At 43.5% G+C, this 17,195-nt stretch overlaps 2 protein-coding genes across 3 annotated transcripts in view; both read right to left on the bottom strand.

Annotated features, from left to right (window-relative positions):
* Nucleotides 1-17,195, bottom strand: part of LOC112432436 (protein NLRC3) — a 3,307,575-nt gene that overhangs the window by 690,437 nt on the left and 2,599,943 nt on the right. The window lies entirely within an intron of this gene.
* Nucleotides 975-10,722, bottom strand: LOC143415756 (protein NLRC3-like). 2 transcript variants are annotated; one of them, XM_076881178.1, is made up of 3 exons: nt 10,264-10,722; nt 8,371-10,159; nt 975-1,148 (listed from the first exon to the last, which is right to left on the bottom strand). In XM_076881178.1, the coding sequence occupies exons 1-3, from the start codon at nt 10,535-10,537 to the stop codon at nt 989-991; spliced, it is 2,223 nt and encodes a 740-aa protein (XP_076737293.1). In that variant the 5' UTR covers nt 10,538-10,722; the 3' UTR covers nt 975-988. The 2 variants fall into 2 exon arrangements, with proteins under 2 accessions (XP_076737293.1, XP_076737294.1); XM_076881179.1 differs by lacking the exon at nt 975-1,148 and adding an exon at nt 8,168-8,231.

Raw genomic sequence — 17,195 nt, forward strand, 5'->3', positions numbered from 1 at the left:
CTGCACAGCTCTCTCTCTCTCAGTGTACTCCAAGAACAGCTTCAAACATCTGTTTCTGCATCATTCACTGTTTATTAGCCACCAGTCTGCTGTTGTGTAATAATGAAAGAAGTCGATGCTTCAGTGCTTTGAATTGTGTTACACAAAGAAAAGCAAAGTTTTCACGTTGTTCAGGCAGAATCGAGCGTTGAAGAATGAATTCACACGTCAATAAACATTTTCATCAGCACAAGCAGGACAATGAAAGCAGGAAATACCCCAAACTGCCATTTCTCATTCTACAACTTCAACAACTGCACATGAATTATACTTCATACACAGACCCACAGTCTCTGATTGCTCTGAAATCTCACTGACAGCCAATAGAAATAAAGAAAAGTCCAGACTGACAGTCTCTGTGGGGTTAGGCAGTGAACTGCTCACGCTGCGTTCAAGTGCATCACAAACTATTGGAATTGGATCCAACTTTGTGAAGCAGATTTCTTCTCAGCTGCTGTTTTGAACATTTCCTCATGAACTGTATTAAACTCTGTAAATGAACTGAGAACTATTTCTACATTTGAAACTATGGATTCATTTTCCCGTTCACTTCTGTACGTTAGTGTATGAATGAATGTTAGACTGGGCTCCATGGAAACACTTGGACTGGTCTCAGCTGCCTTCTTTCTGTAGTCCTTTCTCTTCTCCAGCTTCTGTTTGAAATCCTCTCACAGAGCCTGAATCCTGCTTTGCTGTCATGTTTGGGCCTGTGTTCCTCTGCTTTAACACAAACCTCACCACAGCAGCTGTGTGGGTCGTCTCTGTAGCAGCCCGATCAGCTTCTGATACATGAACATCATCACAGCTCCTAACTTCACCTTTATTAGCTTTGACATTCATGTCTTTCTTTTCTCTCTGTCTGTTTCCACACAAGCTCAAAGTCTCTGCAGCCTGAAATATAGAAACACAACAACAGCTGCAGTCAGTGAACTCACCTCAGAGTCTCCAGTCAACAGTTTGGACTCTCCAGTCCAGCACACAGAAGCTTCACTGCTGAATCCTGCAGCTCGTTGTTACTCATCTCCAGCTCTGTCAGATGGGAGGGGATGGACTTCAGGGCCGAGGCCACAACTTCACAGTGAGTCCCTGAGAGTCCACAGTCAGCCAGTCTGAGATTACAGAAAATATAAAATGTGTTATTATAAAAGCAGAAAATCTGCATTATAAACACAGACTGAATGTATATGAAGACAAAACAGAGTGAGGTCATAATCTGATGAACATCTGCTCCTCACATCTGTGCTTCAGCTCCTCTTACTGTGTTTGACATGACACAACGATTCAGTCTCTCTCAGACCTGCAGACTTTTAATGAGAATCTTTGTTTGGCTTTAATCTGCAGATGAAGGAGGAAGATGGCGTCACATTTAGGCTTCCATAATGTCCACAGTCTGTCAGTGAGATCTGATCCAGAGTCAGAGTGAAGACACACATGTGGACTGTTTCCTGTCTTGAATCCAGAACATTTTGAATGAGTTCAGCTCAGTGAAGAGTTCAGCTGGAAAGACGATCTCTGTTTGCTACCTGCTGCTGTCAGGTACGACTGTTCACGTCCACACGCAGGAAAAATCTGCGGACTGTCACCAAACGGAGCAGAAATGTCATCACTGGACAATAATGATGAATGAACTCAGAGCTGCTGATATCACATCTGATTTCAGGGGAACTAAACTAAAAAGGAACAAATAGAAACAACCATCATGACTGTTTGACCTTCAGATCAGAAACTATGGTTCAGAACAGCAGCAGGATTTCAGGCACTGTCACATCCTCAACATCCATATTCCAAATGCTCTTCCTGACAGGACACTCTTTGTTCCCACTCAGGGAGTTTCCATGTGTAGAAATCATTTCTGAATCTCAGTAGACTGGGAGGTTTTTCCATCTCATGAATCTCTTTCCTAACATCAAACTAGATAAATCAAACAAAGGAACTGGAGTCTGTCTAATTTCTGACCCCAGTAAAGCTTGTACTGGGATACCCCGACATACTCTCTCTCCATCTGCTCCCACAGCCTCATATTCACAGCTGGCCCTTCTCTCAGCATCCACACTCAGGGTGGGGGCGGGGTCAACACCAGTCAAAACCATTGCTTTGGCCTTATGGCCATTTTATTAGTGTTCGTTTCTGAGTAACAAGCAGGCCTACGCACAGGTGTTTGGACATGTGTGGACCCGACCTACACTTAAACTTCTTAAATCCTCTGTTTCTGTGTCACCAGCTACACTTTTAATATTCATATATTCACTCCGACATTTTTGGGGAGCGGTCAGAGCTCGTACACTGCAGACAAACATGTCTCCCAGCACACAGCTGACTGTCAACTCTCTGAGATTGGATATGATTCATTTAGATTATATCTGTAAGGTGAAGTTTATCTCGGTGTTTATTTGTTCCTGAGGAAGTCAGCTCGGCTCAGATTAAACTTTAATAACTGAACAATTTTAATGAACCTTAACGCCTCCCTGGAGCATATATGGAACTGAATCAGTCACTTTTCTTTATTTCCTGATGTTCATATGTGACATACATGTTTTAACCATTAATCTGGAATTAAACTGACATTTAATATATTTTAAGGAGGAAAGAGAAATTTCACCAGAGGATGTTGATGCTGTTCATGGAGACTGAAGACAGAATGATTTATCTGTCTTAATATTTCTGCTGCTCTTTCCTCTGGTGTAAAAATATTTTAACTGTTGGTTTTAATTCAAAATCAATGGTTAAAATGTTAAAATACCAACAAACTTGTGGCGTTAGTGTTGATATTCTGTGAGTTACTTAAAGAGATCACACAGGTACAGGACATATTTTATGTTCAGGTTTATGCATGTTTGCGGTGAGATGTGCATGTAGTGGGCTGTTATGTTGTAAACTGTGTGGATGTGTTCGGGAACAGAAAGATTATTTTACTGCATAAAACGGCGCTGATCAGCTGTTTCTGCCGCTGACACACTCGGCCGGTGAACCACCTGACTCACACAGGCGCTCCTCCTCCACAGTCCTCGTTTATGAAGAGCTTTACAAACACAACATCACGGCTAACAGCTGGATTCTCCCGTTTCAGTGCCAAACAGCCACTTCCTGCTACAGACAGTAAAGTGGACAGTTCGGCGCTAAACACGTTTTTAAAACTTTAAGCTCTTATTTGTTAAAGCCAGCTTCACAGACAGATCTGTGTCAGTGTTTTAGAGCAGGGCTCAGTGGTGTAAACGAGCCTTTATATGTGTTTCATCTCCATTTTTACATTAAACTGAACCAAAACACTGAAAACTTCACCTGATATGTCTGTGTAGGTTCTCATCATACAGTCATGGTAATCTAAGGAGCCTGGAAAGAAAAGTGACTTCTTTAAGTTTCTTGAAGACGTTTCATCTCTTGAAACCGCTGCTGATAATCACCCACACCCTTTTTCACAGCTTGGCTCATGTGATGAGCCACATGATCAATAGTTGGTCAATGACCTCTTAAGGGACACTCCCACTAGGATTAAAATCTGGGACTCTCCACTTTTTGGTTTTAGAAGTGAAGAAGCTGAATGTTCGGATTAAACATCTTCAAGACACTTAAAGCAGTGCACTCGCTTTTCTTTCTAAGCGGCCTTTCTTAGATCACCTGATATAACCTGAGTAAATTATGTCGAGTGTCAGCGGGGTTTGAAAACTCTGCAGCATGACCCGGGTGTTGCTGGTGGCATCATGAGCTTAGACCCCTCAGTCAGCTCGGTCTGAAGTCATCGTCAGCACTAACAGGCACAAATAGGCTCTAACGTGACAAACTGACCCGACATTTAAAGAGTGCCCACTACAGTCTCAGCTAAAACATATGTGCAACGCCAAGGACTGTACACTGGACTCCATTTCAGTGCAAAATAATAAAACAAAGTAAATCCATCCAATCTCCTCTGCCTGTCCTTATCATCAATAAAAACAATTAATAAAACAGAAAATCATAGAAACAGTCATCTTTGTTATTGCATCATCACACATCAGTTCCCAGTAACTAGTCAGAATGAGACGTTGTTTTCATCTTTCTCACACTCATCTCACTCCCCGGTCACAACAGGTGGTGACTTTAACAGGTGTTACAACCTGGCTCAAAGCTGCAAAAGAGGGCGGAGACTGAAAACAGAGACTGGTTTCATTTTGAAGTACTTAATAACCTCGGCTAAAGATGAAAACAGACAGCGTGACAGGGTCTGACAACGAGTGGTGGCGTCGTCCTAGCCGACCTCGGCAGTTATTCACACGCCATGACCAAAAACTCCTGCAGTGTCACAGCAGATAGAGGAGGAGTCACAGAGGAGCGTAACAGCTGTGACAGATGCAACAGGAGGACGAGCTCCACCAGTAAACACACTGAAGACAGGAAAGCAGTCACGAGTGATGTTGGTCCTGTTTTTATCTCCACTAAAACCTCTCTAACGTCACATGTAACAGAACACAGACACATCTGATTATCAGGGACCACGACCCACATCTTTGCCTCACTATGTTTATAAGAAGAGACTGAAAATAATGATTCTCCCAACACATCACCAACACTTTTATGGCAAACAGATAATAGTGAGTGACAAGAGGTGAACTGTTTCATATGCAGTTATCAGGGTAAATACATTTAAACCAAAGACACTGGAAGAGTAAATGAAAGGAACTGAAGGTGACAATTCAAGAAGCTCAACAGAAGTCAAATGTAACATGATCAAGATTCCCTGTTAAAATATACTATGTTAATAATAGTGTATAGTACAATAGTATACTATACACTGTTATTAGTATAGTAGTATACTTGTCACACAGTGGAAATTTGTGTATTTATGTTTTATCAATCTGTGTATTGGTACATAGTGTTGATTTTATTTGCATGATTTTATTGTGATATTTATATTGCATGGTTTTATCCTCATACTTATATTATGTGTGTTAATGTTGTTGTACCATATTCCTTTAATCCACTGAGGACTAAACAGATGGGGGCGTTCCCCAAGGTGGCCTATCAGCTGCCAAATTGACCTGTTAAAGGGGATGGTGAGCGCAGAGACAAGAGGAGCGACGCACGAAAGGTGAGCAGGAGAAAAAGGAACGCGTGTAAGCCCGCACGTGTGTTGAAGGAACTGCTGCCTGACTGTGGGGCGCCGCGAGTCGTTCGGCGATCCAGTCCCAACTGCAGGAACAGCAACAGTGGGTGGCGATGGCCCTCAATTCACAACAGGGCAGGGATGCCCCTCTGCCTGCATCTGACGGTGCTACGAGGGAGGCCGTGTGCAGGTGTGGAGTGGGGCGAGACTGTGCGGCGACGCGCTGTCAGGAGACAGGTCTGCGACAGGAGCCCCCTCCTTGTTCTTCTGGCCGGCGTGGTTTCCATCCCGGAAGAGAAATTCCTCTCCTGTTTCAGATAAGGCACATTCGCCCGCGTGTGGCTGTACTGTGGGATTATGGGACTGTGGGAGGGTAATTTTAGCATATGGAAAACATTTTTTTAGCTTTGTTTTAATAGTGTATAGTTATTTCTGCCGGCAGGGTTTTTAGCGCATTGAGAACACTCTTTTTATTGTATACGGGGGATTTTAACTTGTATTTGTGATTCTGGCTGTGTTTTTTATGGAAATAAATGGTGTGTGTTCAAAGCCAGCTTAGTTTCTGTGCCCTGAGCGCTGACCCGCTTGCTCCCCTTCCTCTTGTATGTGAACGGACTTGGAGGTGAAGATTTAGGTCCACCAGTCTTAGCGGCTACATAATTTTGGCGTTTGTCGACAGGATACAAGTTTGGGAGCAGTGTTCAGTACCTGGGGTACAGATATAGATGATAGAATGCTAAGTGTTTAAATCAGCTACCCTTGTTGAGGGTTGTGAGCAAGGGGTGTACAGAAAAGACGTTTTATTGCCACGTGAGTATTCATGAGTAGTGTTCATCCACAAGGGATATCAGAGGAGCTGAGCTGAGAGGAGTCAGTGTTCTGATAATCCCATACATTAGCTATGCTATGTGGTCACGAAATGGAAGAACAGCAGGTTACCTGGATGTGGCAATTGGACTGTATAACTCACCTATGCTGTAACTTTTCTAGGATGCATTCAAAGGAACTCGTTGGTAGCAGATTATTGCTGATGTTTCATGTGTTATGTGTAAAGAAGGGACTACCAGAGACACAGTAGCCAGCAAGGCCAAGTGTTGTTCAGCCACCCTCCTGGACAGAACACCTGAATGTTGTGACAGGGACTGTCACAGTTAAAATATGGGGGGATGTCACACAGTGGAAATTTGTATTTATCTTGTATATTGTTTTTATTCTGATTTTTAGTGTTTATTTATGAGTGACGTTTTATTTGCATTGTTTTATTCTGTTTCTATTGCATGGGCTTTAGTGTTTTATGTGACATAGTTTTTAATCCACTGTGGACTGGCTACACATGGGACAAATTAGCTGATAGGGACCACCTGCTGAGGCATGGGTGTGTCAGCTGTGTAAAGACCTTTTAAAAGCAGGCTAGCTGAGCACTGAAGGAGAGAAGCCCAAGACTGGAAGGCTAATGCTAGATGGCCAGCGTGACACGGCGACCCAGTCCTGACCTCATGGAACGGCAACAGTAGGAGACAACGTGTGTGATTGGCAGCAGGTTTACTATCTGTTATTTTACAGGACACTGATGCAAGGGGAGCTGTGGCGGTGGTCGCATGATGGATTCGGGTGCAGAACGCAAGCTGGGCTGGGATATGATGGGCCAGTGGAAGGACAAGATGGGAGGCTCTTGCTTGTCTGCCGAAGACGGGGCTGGCGTGGACTCTGCTCTAAAGCCGGAATTCCTGGCCTGCTGATGGACCCATAATGAACATGTGGCATAATTATAGCAGGGGTTTGTTAGTGAATATAGAAAATGGTAGTTTTACGGGTTCTAGGATTGTTTTATTTAGTTTTACTAAATTGACAACCTTGTATCACGTACATTTTAAGGGTGTTTTTATTTGTGCTCCCTGGCCCAGTAATAAACTGTTCCTGATCAGACCTGCTTCATCTCTGTGCCCTCGGTGTCTGACTCGCTTGTATTTTAAAGAAGCTTTCTTTTTAGAGGACATTCTGGTGCGACTGCTTTAGTGTCCCCATGTGTTACATACTATGCTAATAATAGTGTACAGTATAATCCTAAATCTGCAAATGTTGAAAACTTCTATACAATCTCAATATTATGGAGGATCAGAAGAGTCAAAACACATCAAAATACATTTCATGCTTCATTAATAAATTGTGCAATAAAACATGAGTACATTTATTTCATTTTAAAAAAACATTTTTGAATTCCAATTTTTAAAATGATTTTAAAATCTTTTAAAAAATAAAATCAAAGATTTACTTTGTACATTTAAAATGGTGATTCCACTCCTCATTTGAAAATCCATTTCTTCACTGCATTTCCCTTTCCTGTTAGCTCAGGATTACCATATTAGGTATTAGCTGACCTCTGACCTTATATTCCACTTGTGTGGTGTCAGAGTCTCGTCTCTGTTTTCACAGAGGATGTGGTTCTGTTGGCTTCATCAGGTGATGGCCTCCAGCTCACAGTGGAGCTGTTCTCAGCAGAGTGTGAAGCCGTGTGAATGAGGATCAGCATCTGAGGCCATGGTCCTCAGCTGGGAAAGGGTGGAGTGCCCACTCTGGGTCAGAGACAAGTTCCTGCCCCAGGTGGAGGAGTCTGAGTATCTCAGGGTTGAGTAAAGAAGGGGGAGGGGAGCAGGAATCAACAGACAGACTGTTGCTGCGGTAACAGTGAGGTGGACGCTGTACTGGTCTGTCGTGGTGAAGAGAGAGAGCTGAGCGTGACAGCGAAGCTCTAAATTTACCGGTCGATCTACGTCCCTGCCCTCACCTATGGTCACGAGCTGTGGGCAGTGACTGGAAGAACCAGATCGTGGTTACAAGTGGGGCAAATACATTTTCTCTGAAGGGTAGCTGGTGTCTCCCTTGGAGACGGGGTGAGGAGAATCCCCTTCACAAAAACTAATCAAGTGAACAAGACTCTCCAGGAGGTAAACATTTAAATATCCAAGTCCACCATAAAGAGAAAACTGCATGAAGGGAAACACAGATGGTGCATTAAAATTCATTGCATGTGTTTTACATGAAGAATGGAGGATATACCGTCCACTTTCACTCTGTCTTTAGCAGCAAGTGGCTCTTTGTTGTTTGGCTAGCTGCACTGAAACAGGAGAATCCAGCTGTTAGCCGTAATGTTGGTGTTTGTAAAGCACTTTATAACCAAGGACTGTGTTTTTAATTTAAACATTAAACTATTAACCGACACTGATCAATGATGTAATGATCACATCTGGACTCACCGAGCCTTTCTGCAGTTCCTCACAGCTGGAATCAGTCTCAGTCGTCCCTCCTTTGAAGCTTTGTACTTCTGCAGGTCAAACTCATCCAGAACCTCCTCTGACATCTGCAGCATGAAGGCCAGAGCTGAGCAGTGGATCATAGAGAGGTCCTTTGACCTTTTCTTTGACTTCAGGAACTCTTGGATCTCCTGATGTACTGAGAGGTCGTTCATCTCCATCAGACAGTGGAAGATGTTGATGTTTCTGTCAGGACAGGAATTAAACTTCTTGTTATTCTTCAGGTTCTTGATGACTCTCTGGATGGTTTCTGGACTGTTCTCTGTCTGACCCAGCAGACCTCCTAAGAGTCTCTGGTTGGACTCCAGACAGAGGCCATGAAGGAAGCGGACAAACAGGTCCAGACGACCATTTTTACTCTGGAGGGATTTCTCCATGGCTCGTTTAAGGAAGTCATCCAGAGATGACTCTTTGTATTTTTTTCCCAGGAAGTCCTTCAGCACCTCTGTCTTCCTGTTGGTGAAACAGTGGAACATGTAGACTGCAGCCAGAAACTCCTGGATGCTCAGATGAACAAAGCAGTAGACTGGTTTCTGGAAGATCACACACTCTCTTTTGAAGATCTCTGTACAAACTCCTGAGTACACCGAGGCCTCTGTCACATCCAGACCACACTGCTCCAGGTCTTCTTGGTAGAACATGATGTTTCCTTTCTCCAGATGTTCAAACGCCAGCCTCCCCAGCTTCAGAAGAACTTCCCTGTCAGCCTCCGTCAGCTCCTGTGGACTCGTCTCATGTCCCTCGTGGTACTTGTTCTTCTTCCTCTTTGTCTGAACCAGCAGGAAGTGTGAGTACATGTCAGTCAGGGTCTTGGGCAGCTCTCCTCTCTGCTCTGTAGTCAACATGTGCTCCAGAACTGTAGCAGTGATCCAGCAGAAGACTGGGATTCTACACATGATGTGGAGGCTCCTGGATGTCTTCATGTGGGAGATGATTCTGCTGGACAGCTCTTCATCACTGAATCTCCTCCTGAAGTACTCCTCCTTCTGGGCGTCAGTGAAGCCTCGTACTTCTGTTAGCCTGTCAACACATGTAGGAGGGATCTGATTGGCTGCTGCAGGTCGGGAAGTTATCCAGACGAGAGCCGAGGGAAGCAGATTCCCCTGGATGAGGTTTGTCAGCAGCTGGCTGACTGATGACTTCTGTGTGACATCAGACAGCAGCTTCCTGTTGGTGAAATCCAATGAAAGTCTGCTTTCATCCAGGCCGTCAAAGATGAACAAAAGCTGAGAGACAGCCAGCTTCTCTGCTGTGACCTTCTGTAGTGTTGGATGGAAAACATGGAGCAGCTCCAGAAGACTGTACTGCTCCTCTCTGATCAGGTTCAGCTCCCTGAATGAAAGCAGAACCACCACACTGACATGTTGGTTCTCCAAGCCCTCTGCCCAGTCCAGAGTGAACTTCTGCACTGAGAAGGTTTTTCCAACACCAGCCACGCCGTTGGTCAGAACCACTCTGATGGGTCTCTGTTGGTCAGGTAAGGCTTTAAAGATGTCCTGGCACCTGATTGGAGTGTCATGGAGGGCGTCCATCTTGGAAGCTGTCTCCAGCTGCCTCACCTCATGTTGGCTATGAACCTCTTCACTCTGTCCCTCTGTGATGTAGAGCTCAGTGTAGATCCTGTTGAGGAGGGTTCTACTTCCTGTTTCATCACTTCCTTCAGTCACACGTTCACATCTCCTCCTCAGACTGATCTTATGTTCATCTAAAACCTCCTGCAGACCAACATCTGCTGAAAGAAAGAAAAACAGAAAGAAAACTCTTCAATGTCTGAACAACAACAAGAAGTCCAGTTTTCAGAAATGAGTCCATCAGCAGACAGATGTTCAGTCTTACTTTGTACACAGCTGCTCTGACTGGCTGTCTGCAGTCCAGCTCTGCTTCTGGATCTTTCTCCACACTGGGGACAGGACCAGTCTCCTGATGAAGCAGACTGGTCCCAGTATGAGGAGATGCACTGTCTGCAGAACCAGTGTCCACAGCTGGTAGAGACTGGATCCTTCAGGACGTCCTGACACAAAGCACAGCAGGACAGCTGCTCCTCCTCACAGCCACCACTCCTCTTCCTCTTCCTCCCTCTGTGAACACATTTCTTTATCACTAAAATCATTGACTGTCAGTGACAAACATCCAGATTTGATGACACTGTGCAGAAGCTCTGATGGTCACAGAGAAAAGTCAAAGTGGAGAAACTTGTGTTTGAGTTCAGAATCCAAGTTTCCTTTGCTGTTCCTGCCTGTCTTATTAAACACAGAGTGATCAGCCTACAAACTCCACAGTAAAAGCCTTCATCACAGAGCTGATTATGTCCTTCGCTGGATGTACTGGAAGTTTGGGATCCATCACTCTGAACTGACCTTTGACCTCCTCTAAAAACTGTGGTGGAGCAGTGGTGTCACATTCAGAGCTTTCAGCTTTATTTTGAAAGAGTTCAGTCATCAGGAAGTGAACTTCTGGGTTCAGATTTTCTTTCTATTATTTTACAGAAGTGAAGAAGAAGAACTAAAAGCTTTGAAATGATCTGAGTGATATTTTTGAACATTGCCACCAAATTGAGTTCAGCCTCCAGCAGTAACTTTGTTTCATGATGCCTCCCTGATGATGTGATGTGTTACATCCCCCAGGAGGATGTCTCTTCTCCCTATTAACCCTTTGTTTTGTCCAGGCTCCACCTCCTCTGTCTTGATTGGATGCTGCGCAGAGTCCGGCTAATTGGTAATCAGCAGAGCACTACTTAAGGCCTGTGGAGCTGTGCTTCTGGGCCGTCTGGCCATTTTGGTTGCCATGCTTGTGCAGGCTTCCATGCCTTTGTATCTTGTATGAGCATTGTTGTTTTCTTCATGTTCAGACTGCTTGTAGGGGAGAGCTGCCTTTTGTTTTGACACCCTGTTTTCTCCTGTTTATGTGTTGTTAGGTAGGTTATGGTTATTGGTTGTATATTTTGTTTCTTTGGAGTTAGGTAAGTTCCTTTTATTTCTACATCAGGGATGTTTTCTTTGTTATGTTGGCCTTGGCTCTCCCTGACGTTATACCTCAGTCTGACCCCAAATCCCATCACCAGTATTAAATAAGCCTTCTAAAATTACCATCTTGGCTCCTCCTTCTCCACCTTTATGTTCGTCCCTTCAACCCCCTAGACTAGCCAGGGGACGTAACGTGATGTTTGATTACAAACCTGTTTATGTGTTAGACATAAACAGTGTTGGGGAGTAACGGAATACATGTACCGCCATTACGTATTTAAAATACAAAATATGAGTAACTGTATTCCGTTACAGTTACCGTTTAAAAATGTGGTATTCAGAATACAGTTACTTTGTTGAAATAAATGGATTACACTGCGGTACTTTCCTGTTTCATTTTGTCGCAGATCAGGACTGTTTGGGTTTTGTTTGACAGCTACGTTCTGTTGATCCAGGTGGCAGCGTTACGGTTGCCATGGTTACAGGGCAACGCTCTCTCTCTCTCTCTCTCTCTGCGACTGTGTGTTTCCTGGGTGAGAGAGCGCCTTTTCGTTGTTGTTGTTGTGCTAAGCTAACAGGCAGAATGCTACAAGCATAGCTCTAAAGAATGTAGCATCATGGGCAGTATAGTCCGTGTTGCAGGGAGAATGGACTGCCATACAGGGGAGTGGAAAGGTACAAGCTGTCATCGAGGAAAAACGGGAGCTGGAAGCATGTAACTATAATAATAACCACTTCAGCCAAGAAGAGTGCCTGACGAGCCCAGTTGTAAGTAAGCTATTAAGACTCGACTGTACACAGTGTTCGTGTTTTCCTCCGAAAACAATAAGTTCAGTTGGAGCAGCCTTTCAACGCCTCTCTCTGTCTCTCGCAAGAAAAGTTGACCCACACAACAAAGTAAAGCTATTTTTCGGCTACGAGCCAACAGGGACCCCGCCGTATTAGTCAGAGGTCCCTTTACTACAGTTCGGAGTCGCGGACTTTCAGTAATAGTAATAAATCACACAGCAATAGTACATTCACGTAGTTGTAAAAAGCATGATAATATATTAAGTAATCCAAAGTATTCAGAATACGTTACTGTCATTGAGTAACGTAACGGAATATGTTACAGAATACATTTTGGGGCATGTATTCTGTATTCTGTAATGGAATACATTTTAAAAGTAACCTTCCCAACACTGGACATAAATCACATGAACACAGGCAGAAAAAAGAAGCCAATGAAACAAATGACAGAAACGTGTTCATTCACTGCCATAATCCATATTTGATATGTACAGATGTTTGTAAAGAACACGTGTGCAGCGCTTTGTTCTGAGTATCTGCTGTCAGCACACAGTGCAGCAATAACTACAACCACACGTTTCTGTAGATCCTGAACATCAGCCTGGAGGAATCTGACCTCAGGTCTGCACACAGAGGAGCTTCACCTCTGGGATGATGCTGGCTTCAGCTCCTTCTACAATCAGGCAGAAGCTTCTGCACCATCAGGACACAAACAGAGAGGAGCTTCTATCCTCAGACCATTCAAGTCCTAAATCAGAACATGCTCCCCTCATAGCATCACCATCAGGGTTTAAACAGGACCTTACATCATGTTCTTGTCTCACTGTCATATTTCAGATCATACCAGATTCATTATGACGTCACACGCTGCTACACTGATCCTGCTGCTTCATTACTGCTGATATTACTCTGCTCACTCTGTTCAGTTACTCTGTTTACATCACTTTGCTCATTTGCTTTGTTCTGCTTGCACTGCTCTGTCAGTACATGCTGTGCTAATGTGGCACAAAGCACTTTAACATTACATCTGCACAATGTTTCATTATTTCATTTAATGATTGTTTCTAATGTTTTGTCCAGTCACAGGAGCAGCTCAGCACATTTCACTGTGTTGTACGTGTATGACGATGCCTGTGACAAATAAACAGCCTCGGACTCTTCAATCTTCTGCATTTCTTTGGAGATCAGCTCAGTGGCCTGTTGAGACCATCTTTCTATTTCTGATGACTCAGTTCAGATTATTATCCTGATACTTTCTTTTTAAAATGTGATGAAATCATTTATCTGATGTTCTGACACAAATACACCAAAACAATCCCAAACAGCACAAACCACCACGTTACACACAGTGTAATAAAAATACAGGCAACTACAAATAAAAACACTTTAAAATATAAACTAAAATTACAAAGTGGTCACAGAATTTCAAACACCCGTAAATGAGTCAGCAGCTCTCTTACATGGTCAGCTGAGCTCCATGATTGAAGAACATTGTTGCTGCAGGTTCATCACTGAAGTCTGGAGGTTTGTCTTTGGACCAGTCACTCCTCATAGACACACAGCTGGATGCTGGAGACTGTGACCTCTGACCTCTGCAAACACAAACACATCACATGAATTACTGATTAATCTCTGTTTAAAATCTTTTAAGCAGCTGCAAACACACAAACTGGATGATGTGATGGTTTCTGTCAGTAATAGTTGTCTCAGATTAGAGTACAGACGGCTGCAGAGACGTTCACAGCAACAGAGCAGAAATCATTACCTTGGATTGCATTACTACTACGATTGATACTAGCATTATCGTACCCGGACCACCATTAGGAATCATTTATGATGTCACTGGCAGAACATTTATAGAAACAACCTTTGAACTCTGACTCAGCAGCTCTCTTACATGGTCAGCTGAGCTCCATGATTGAAGAACATTGTTGCTGCAGGTTCATGACTGAAGTCTGGAGGTCTGTCTTTGGACCAGTCACTCCTCACAGACACACAGCTGGATGCTGGAGACTGTGACCTCTGACCTCTGCAAACACAACCACATTGCATTCATTTCACATCAATTAGTACACCACAAAAGGCATGCAAGAAACACAGTATGAAGGCAAACTTCTGGCTTCAATAACATTCAACAGGTCAGGTGGAAACTTTTCTCAGATTTGATTCATGTTTTTATAGAACGATCCAGCTAAAAAAAATATACCATTAGGTCAGGGGTCAGCAACCTTCAGGACCCAAAGAGCCATTTGGAGCCAGTTTCCACGCAAAAGAAAACACTGGGAGCCACAAATACTTTTTGACGTCTAGAATGAAGATAACACTGTATATACTGTTTTTTACCTTTATGCTTTGTATGAACAACTAAGGTGTGTTGCTTATGAAATCCATGAAGTGCTACAGAGAAAATTACATGTTATTTATGTAATGAACACATTTGAACTCTTAAAGAAATATAACCAAAGGAAAGACACCCAGCTGAACTAAAATGATGTAGCAAACAAAAACTGCTGTGAGCCGCCACCCTTATATCTCCTTTGGGCTTTTGGAGCCTTGACCTGACTTTTAAAAAATAATTGGAAAAAAAGCTCTATGCTGCTGAAAGATGAAAAATAGATATTTGCAAAATTCTGCCTAAATATGTATTTTACCTGGTTAATGTGTGTGGCGGGGCGTGGTCTGCAGCGCCGCTGCAGGGGAGGCGGACGCACCTGAGCGGCACCCGCAATCACGCCTCGCCGCCTTAACGTCTGTGCTGTTGTGTTGGTGTGTGTCGGGCTGTGAGCTGCAAAGCTACAGCCGGCTGTGTGCGTACAGCAACCGTGTGTGAAAAGCGGTCAATAAAGAGAAGCTGAAAAGCGTGTTCATGCAAACATCGTCGGGTCTGCCGTGATATGTTTACAACGGGACTTCTGCTCCTGAACCTCTGCGCACAGCGTCTGCAGGTCGGGGCTGTACGAAGTCACTTTCATCTTTACAGGACTGTAAGCTGTCGTCTGTGAGGCGTGAGCGGTGTTTGTTTTTAACGTAGTTCACGGTGGAGAACAGCTGCTGACATAATGTGGATCCGAAGATCCATAATTGGCCTACCTGGGGCTGAAAGTCTCGATAAATGCACGGCGTTTCGGCGGGTACACCGGCTTCCACGAGTGTGACGCTTATTTGAGCGATGAAAAAATAAAAAAATATTATTTTATTTTTATATTTCAATATCACAATAATCTTCCAATTTAGAACTACAAGTTAAAAAAGAACATAAATAAAATACACTTCAGCTAAATACTTCTAATTTATTTTCCCAAACCACGAGGAGCCGCACTGTAAGGACTAAAGAGCCGCAGGTTGCCGACCCCTGCATTAGTGTTAGTCAATGTTGCAACTGAACTGAAAAACAAAAGATTTTGGTCCAAAGAAACAAAGTCACTATTAATACAACACAACCCCCCCCAAAAAGAGCCATGTAGACCCCGGGCTCTATGGGTCTTGTGCTCGGAGCTTGTTCCTGTGCTGCCATGATTAGTGCCTCTGTGCTGTCTTTCAGTCCAGCTTTGTTCAGCCACTGGTAGGATTTCTGGATGTCAGCCACTTCCTCTGCCTGCTGGTGGTGCAAACTGTGTTGTTCTGAGTTTCATTGGACGTCTTTGTCCAAAGCACCAGACAAAGGGCAAAGTAGATGCATTTGCATCAGCAGGAAAATACACCCCAAACTAGCATCATCATTATACAACTTTAACAACTGCCACTAAATGATACTTCATACACAGACCAGTGTTAGGTTAAGTTATGATGTCACTGGCAGAACATTTATAGAAACAACCTTTGAACTCTGAGTCAGCAGCTCTCTTACATGGTCAGCTGAGCTCCATGATTGAAGAACATTGTTGCTGCAGGTTCATGACTGAAGTTTGGAGGAAGTATTTCTCTGGACCAGTCACTCCTCACAGACACACAGCTGGATGCTGGAGACTGTGACCTCTGACCTCTGCAAACACAAACATCAATAACTGATCAGTTCTCTCTGACAGCCATATGATCAGCTGATCCCTCTGTGATATTGTGTCTGCCTCATAACGCTGACAGGTCAGCCAATCATCATCCAGTTTTTCTGTCTCTGAATGAACTCAGTTTGTTCTCAGCTCTTCTCTCTGATTCTGCTGCATTGACTTCACTTAAACTTACAGAGTTCAGATCTTAGCAAGAAAACAAGTCAATAAAAAGCAAACTCAGATCAAACAGTTTGAACCAATCACAGATCAATGATTCTGTCATGGTTATGTTGAAATGACTAATAAAGTTAGTAGTGTTCTTACATTATTGCTGCAGGTCCATGACTGTAAGGTGGAGGTGTTTGTGTAACTCCGTCACTCCTCACAGACACACAGCTGGATGCTGCTCCGTCCTCTTCCTCCATCTTCTTGATGTCAGGGTGGAGTTAGTCTGAGAGGTAAACACACACACTCAGAGGTGCTGTTGTACTGGAAGCATCACACTGACGGCTTTCTAATGTTGGAGCTTTGGCCCTAAAGTCCAAACCAGTTATTTTAGAGGCTCAAAGTCTTTAAAAAACACCAAAACCATCACATTATTTAATAAGTACATGATCAGGTGGATGAAGGAACTCAGTGTGTTTGGGATCATCATCATGGTGAGGAGCCCACATGTTACGGCTCCTTTGGAGAGAAGCTGAGGATCACTGCAGGAAGTGAGCTCATGAAACCAAACTGCTGTTTGTGAGCAGGATGACTCTGTTATTGGACCTGCTCTGTGTTCTACATATGATCAATACTTCAAATATCTGTAAACATCTCATCTTATATTTGTTGCACTTGGTCACATCTGTCTTTAAAAATAGATTTTTAATGTCACTGAGAGTTCTTTTCTAACTTTATTGATTTATTTTGGAATAAATTAAATATAAAGGTGCCAAAAACTGCCTGCAGCTTCTGCTCTGTGACAGGAAACTACTGTCAGGCTCAAAATGACTTCAGATTATTCATCACAGAGTGTTTATAGATC

This window comes from Maylandia zebra, unplaced genomic scaffold (assembly GCF_041146795.1).
Source record: "Maylandia zebra isolate NMK-2024a unplaced genomic scaffold, Mzebra_GT3a scaffold03, whole genome shotgun sequence".
In the NCBI taxonomy this organism is placed as follows: domain Eukaryota; kingdom Metazoa; phylum Chordata; class Actinopteri; order Cichliformes; family Cichlidae; genus Maylandia; species Maylandia zebra.

What these genes read in the sequence shown, in the direction of transcription:
- LOC143415756 (XM_076881178.1), bottom strand. Translation starts at nt 10,537, where the DNA reads ATGATTTTAGTGATAAAGAAATGTGTTCACAGAGGGAGGAAGAGGAAG. An exon ending in TCAGAGCAGCTGTGTACAAA is followed by an intron (nt 10,160 to 10,263) that starts GTAAGACTGAAC and finishes TCTTTCTTTCAG; the next exon opens with CAGATGTTGGTCTGCAGGAG. An exon ending in AGGAACTGCAGAAAGGCTCG is followed by an intron (nt 1,149 to 8,370) that starts GTGAGTCCAGAT and finishes CTGTAATCTCAG; the next exon opens with ACTGGCTGACTGTGGACTCT.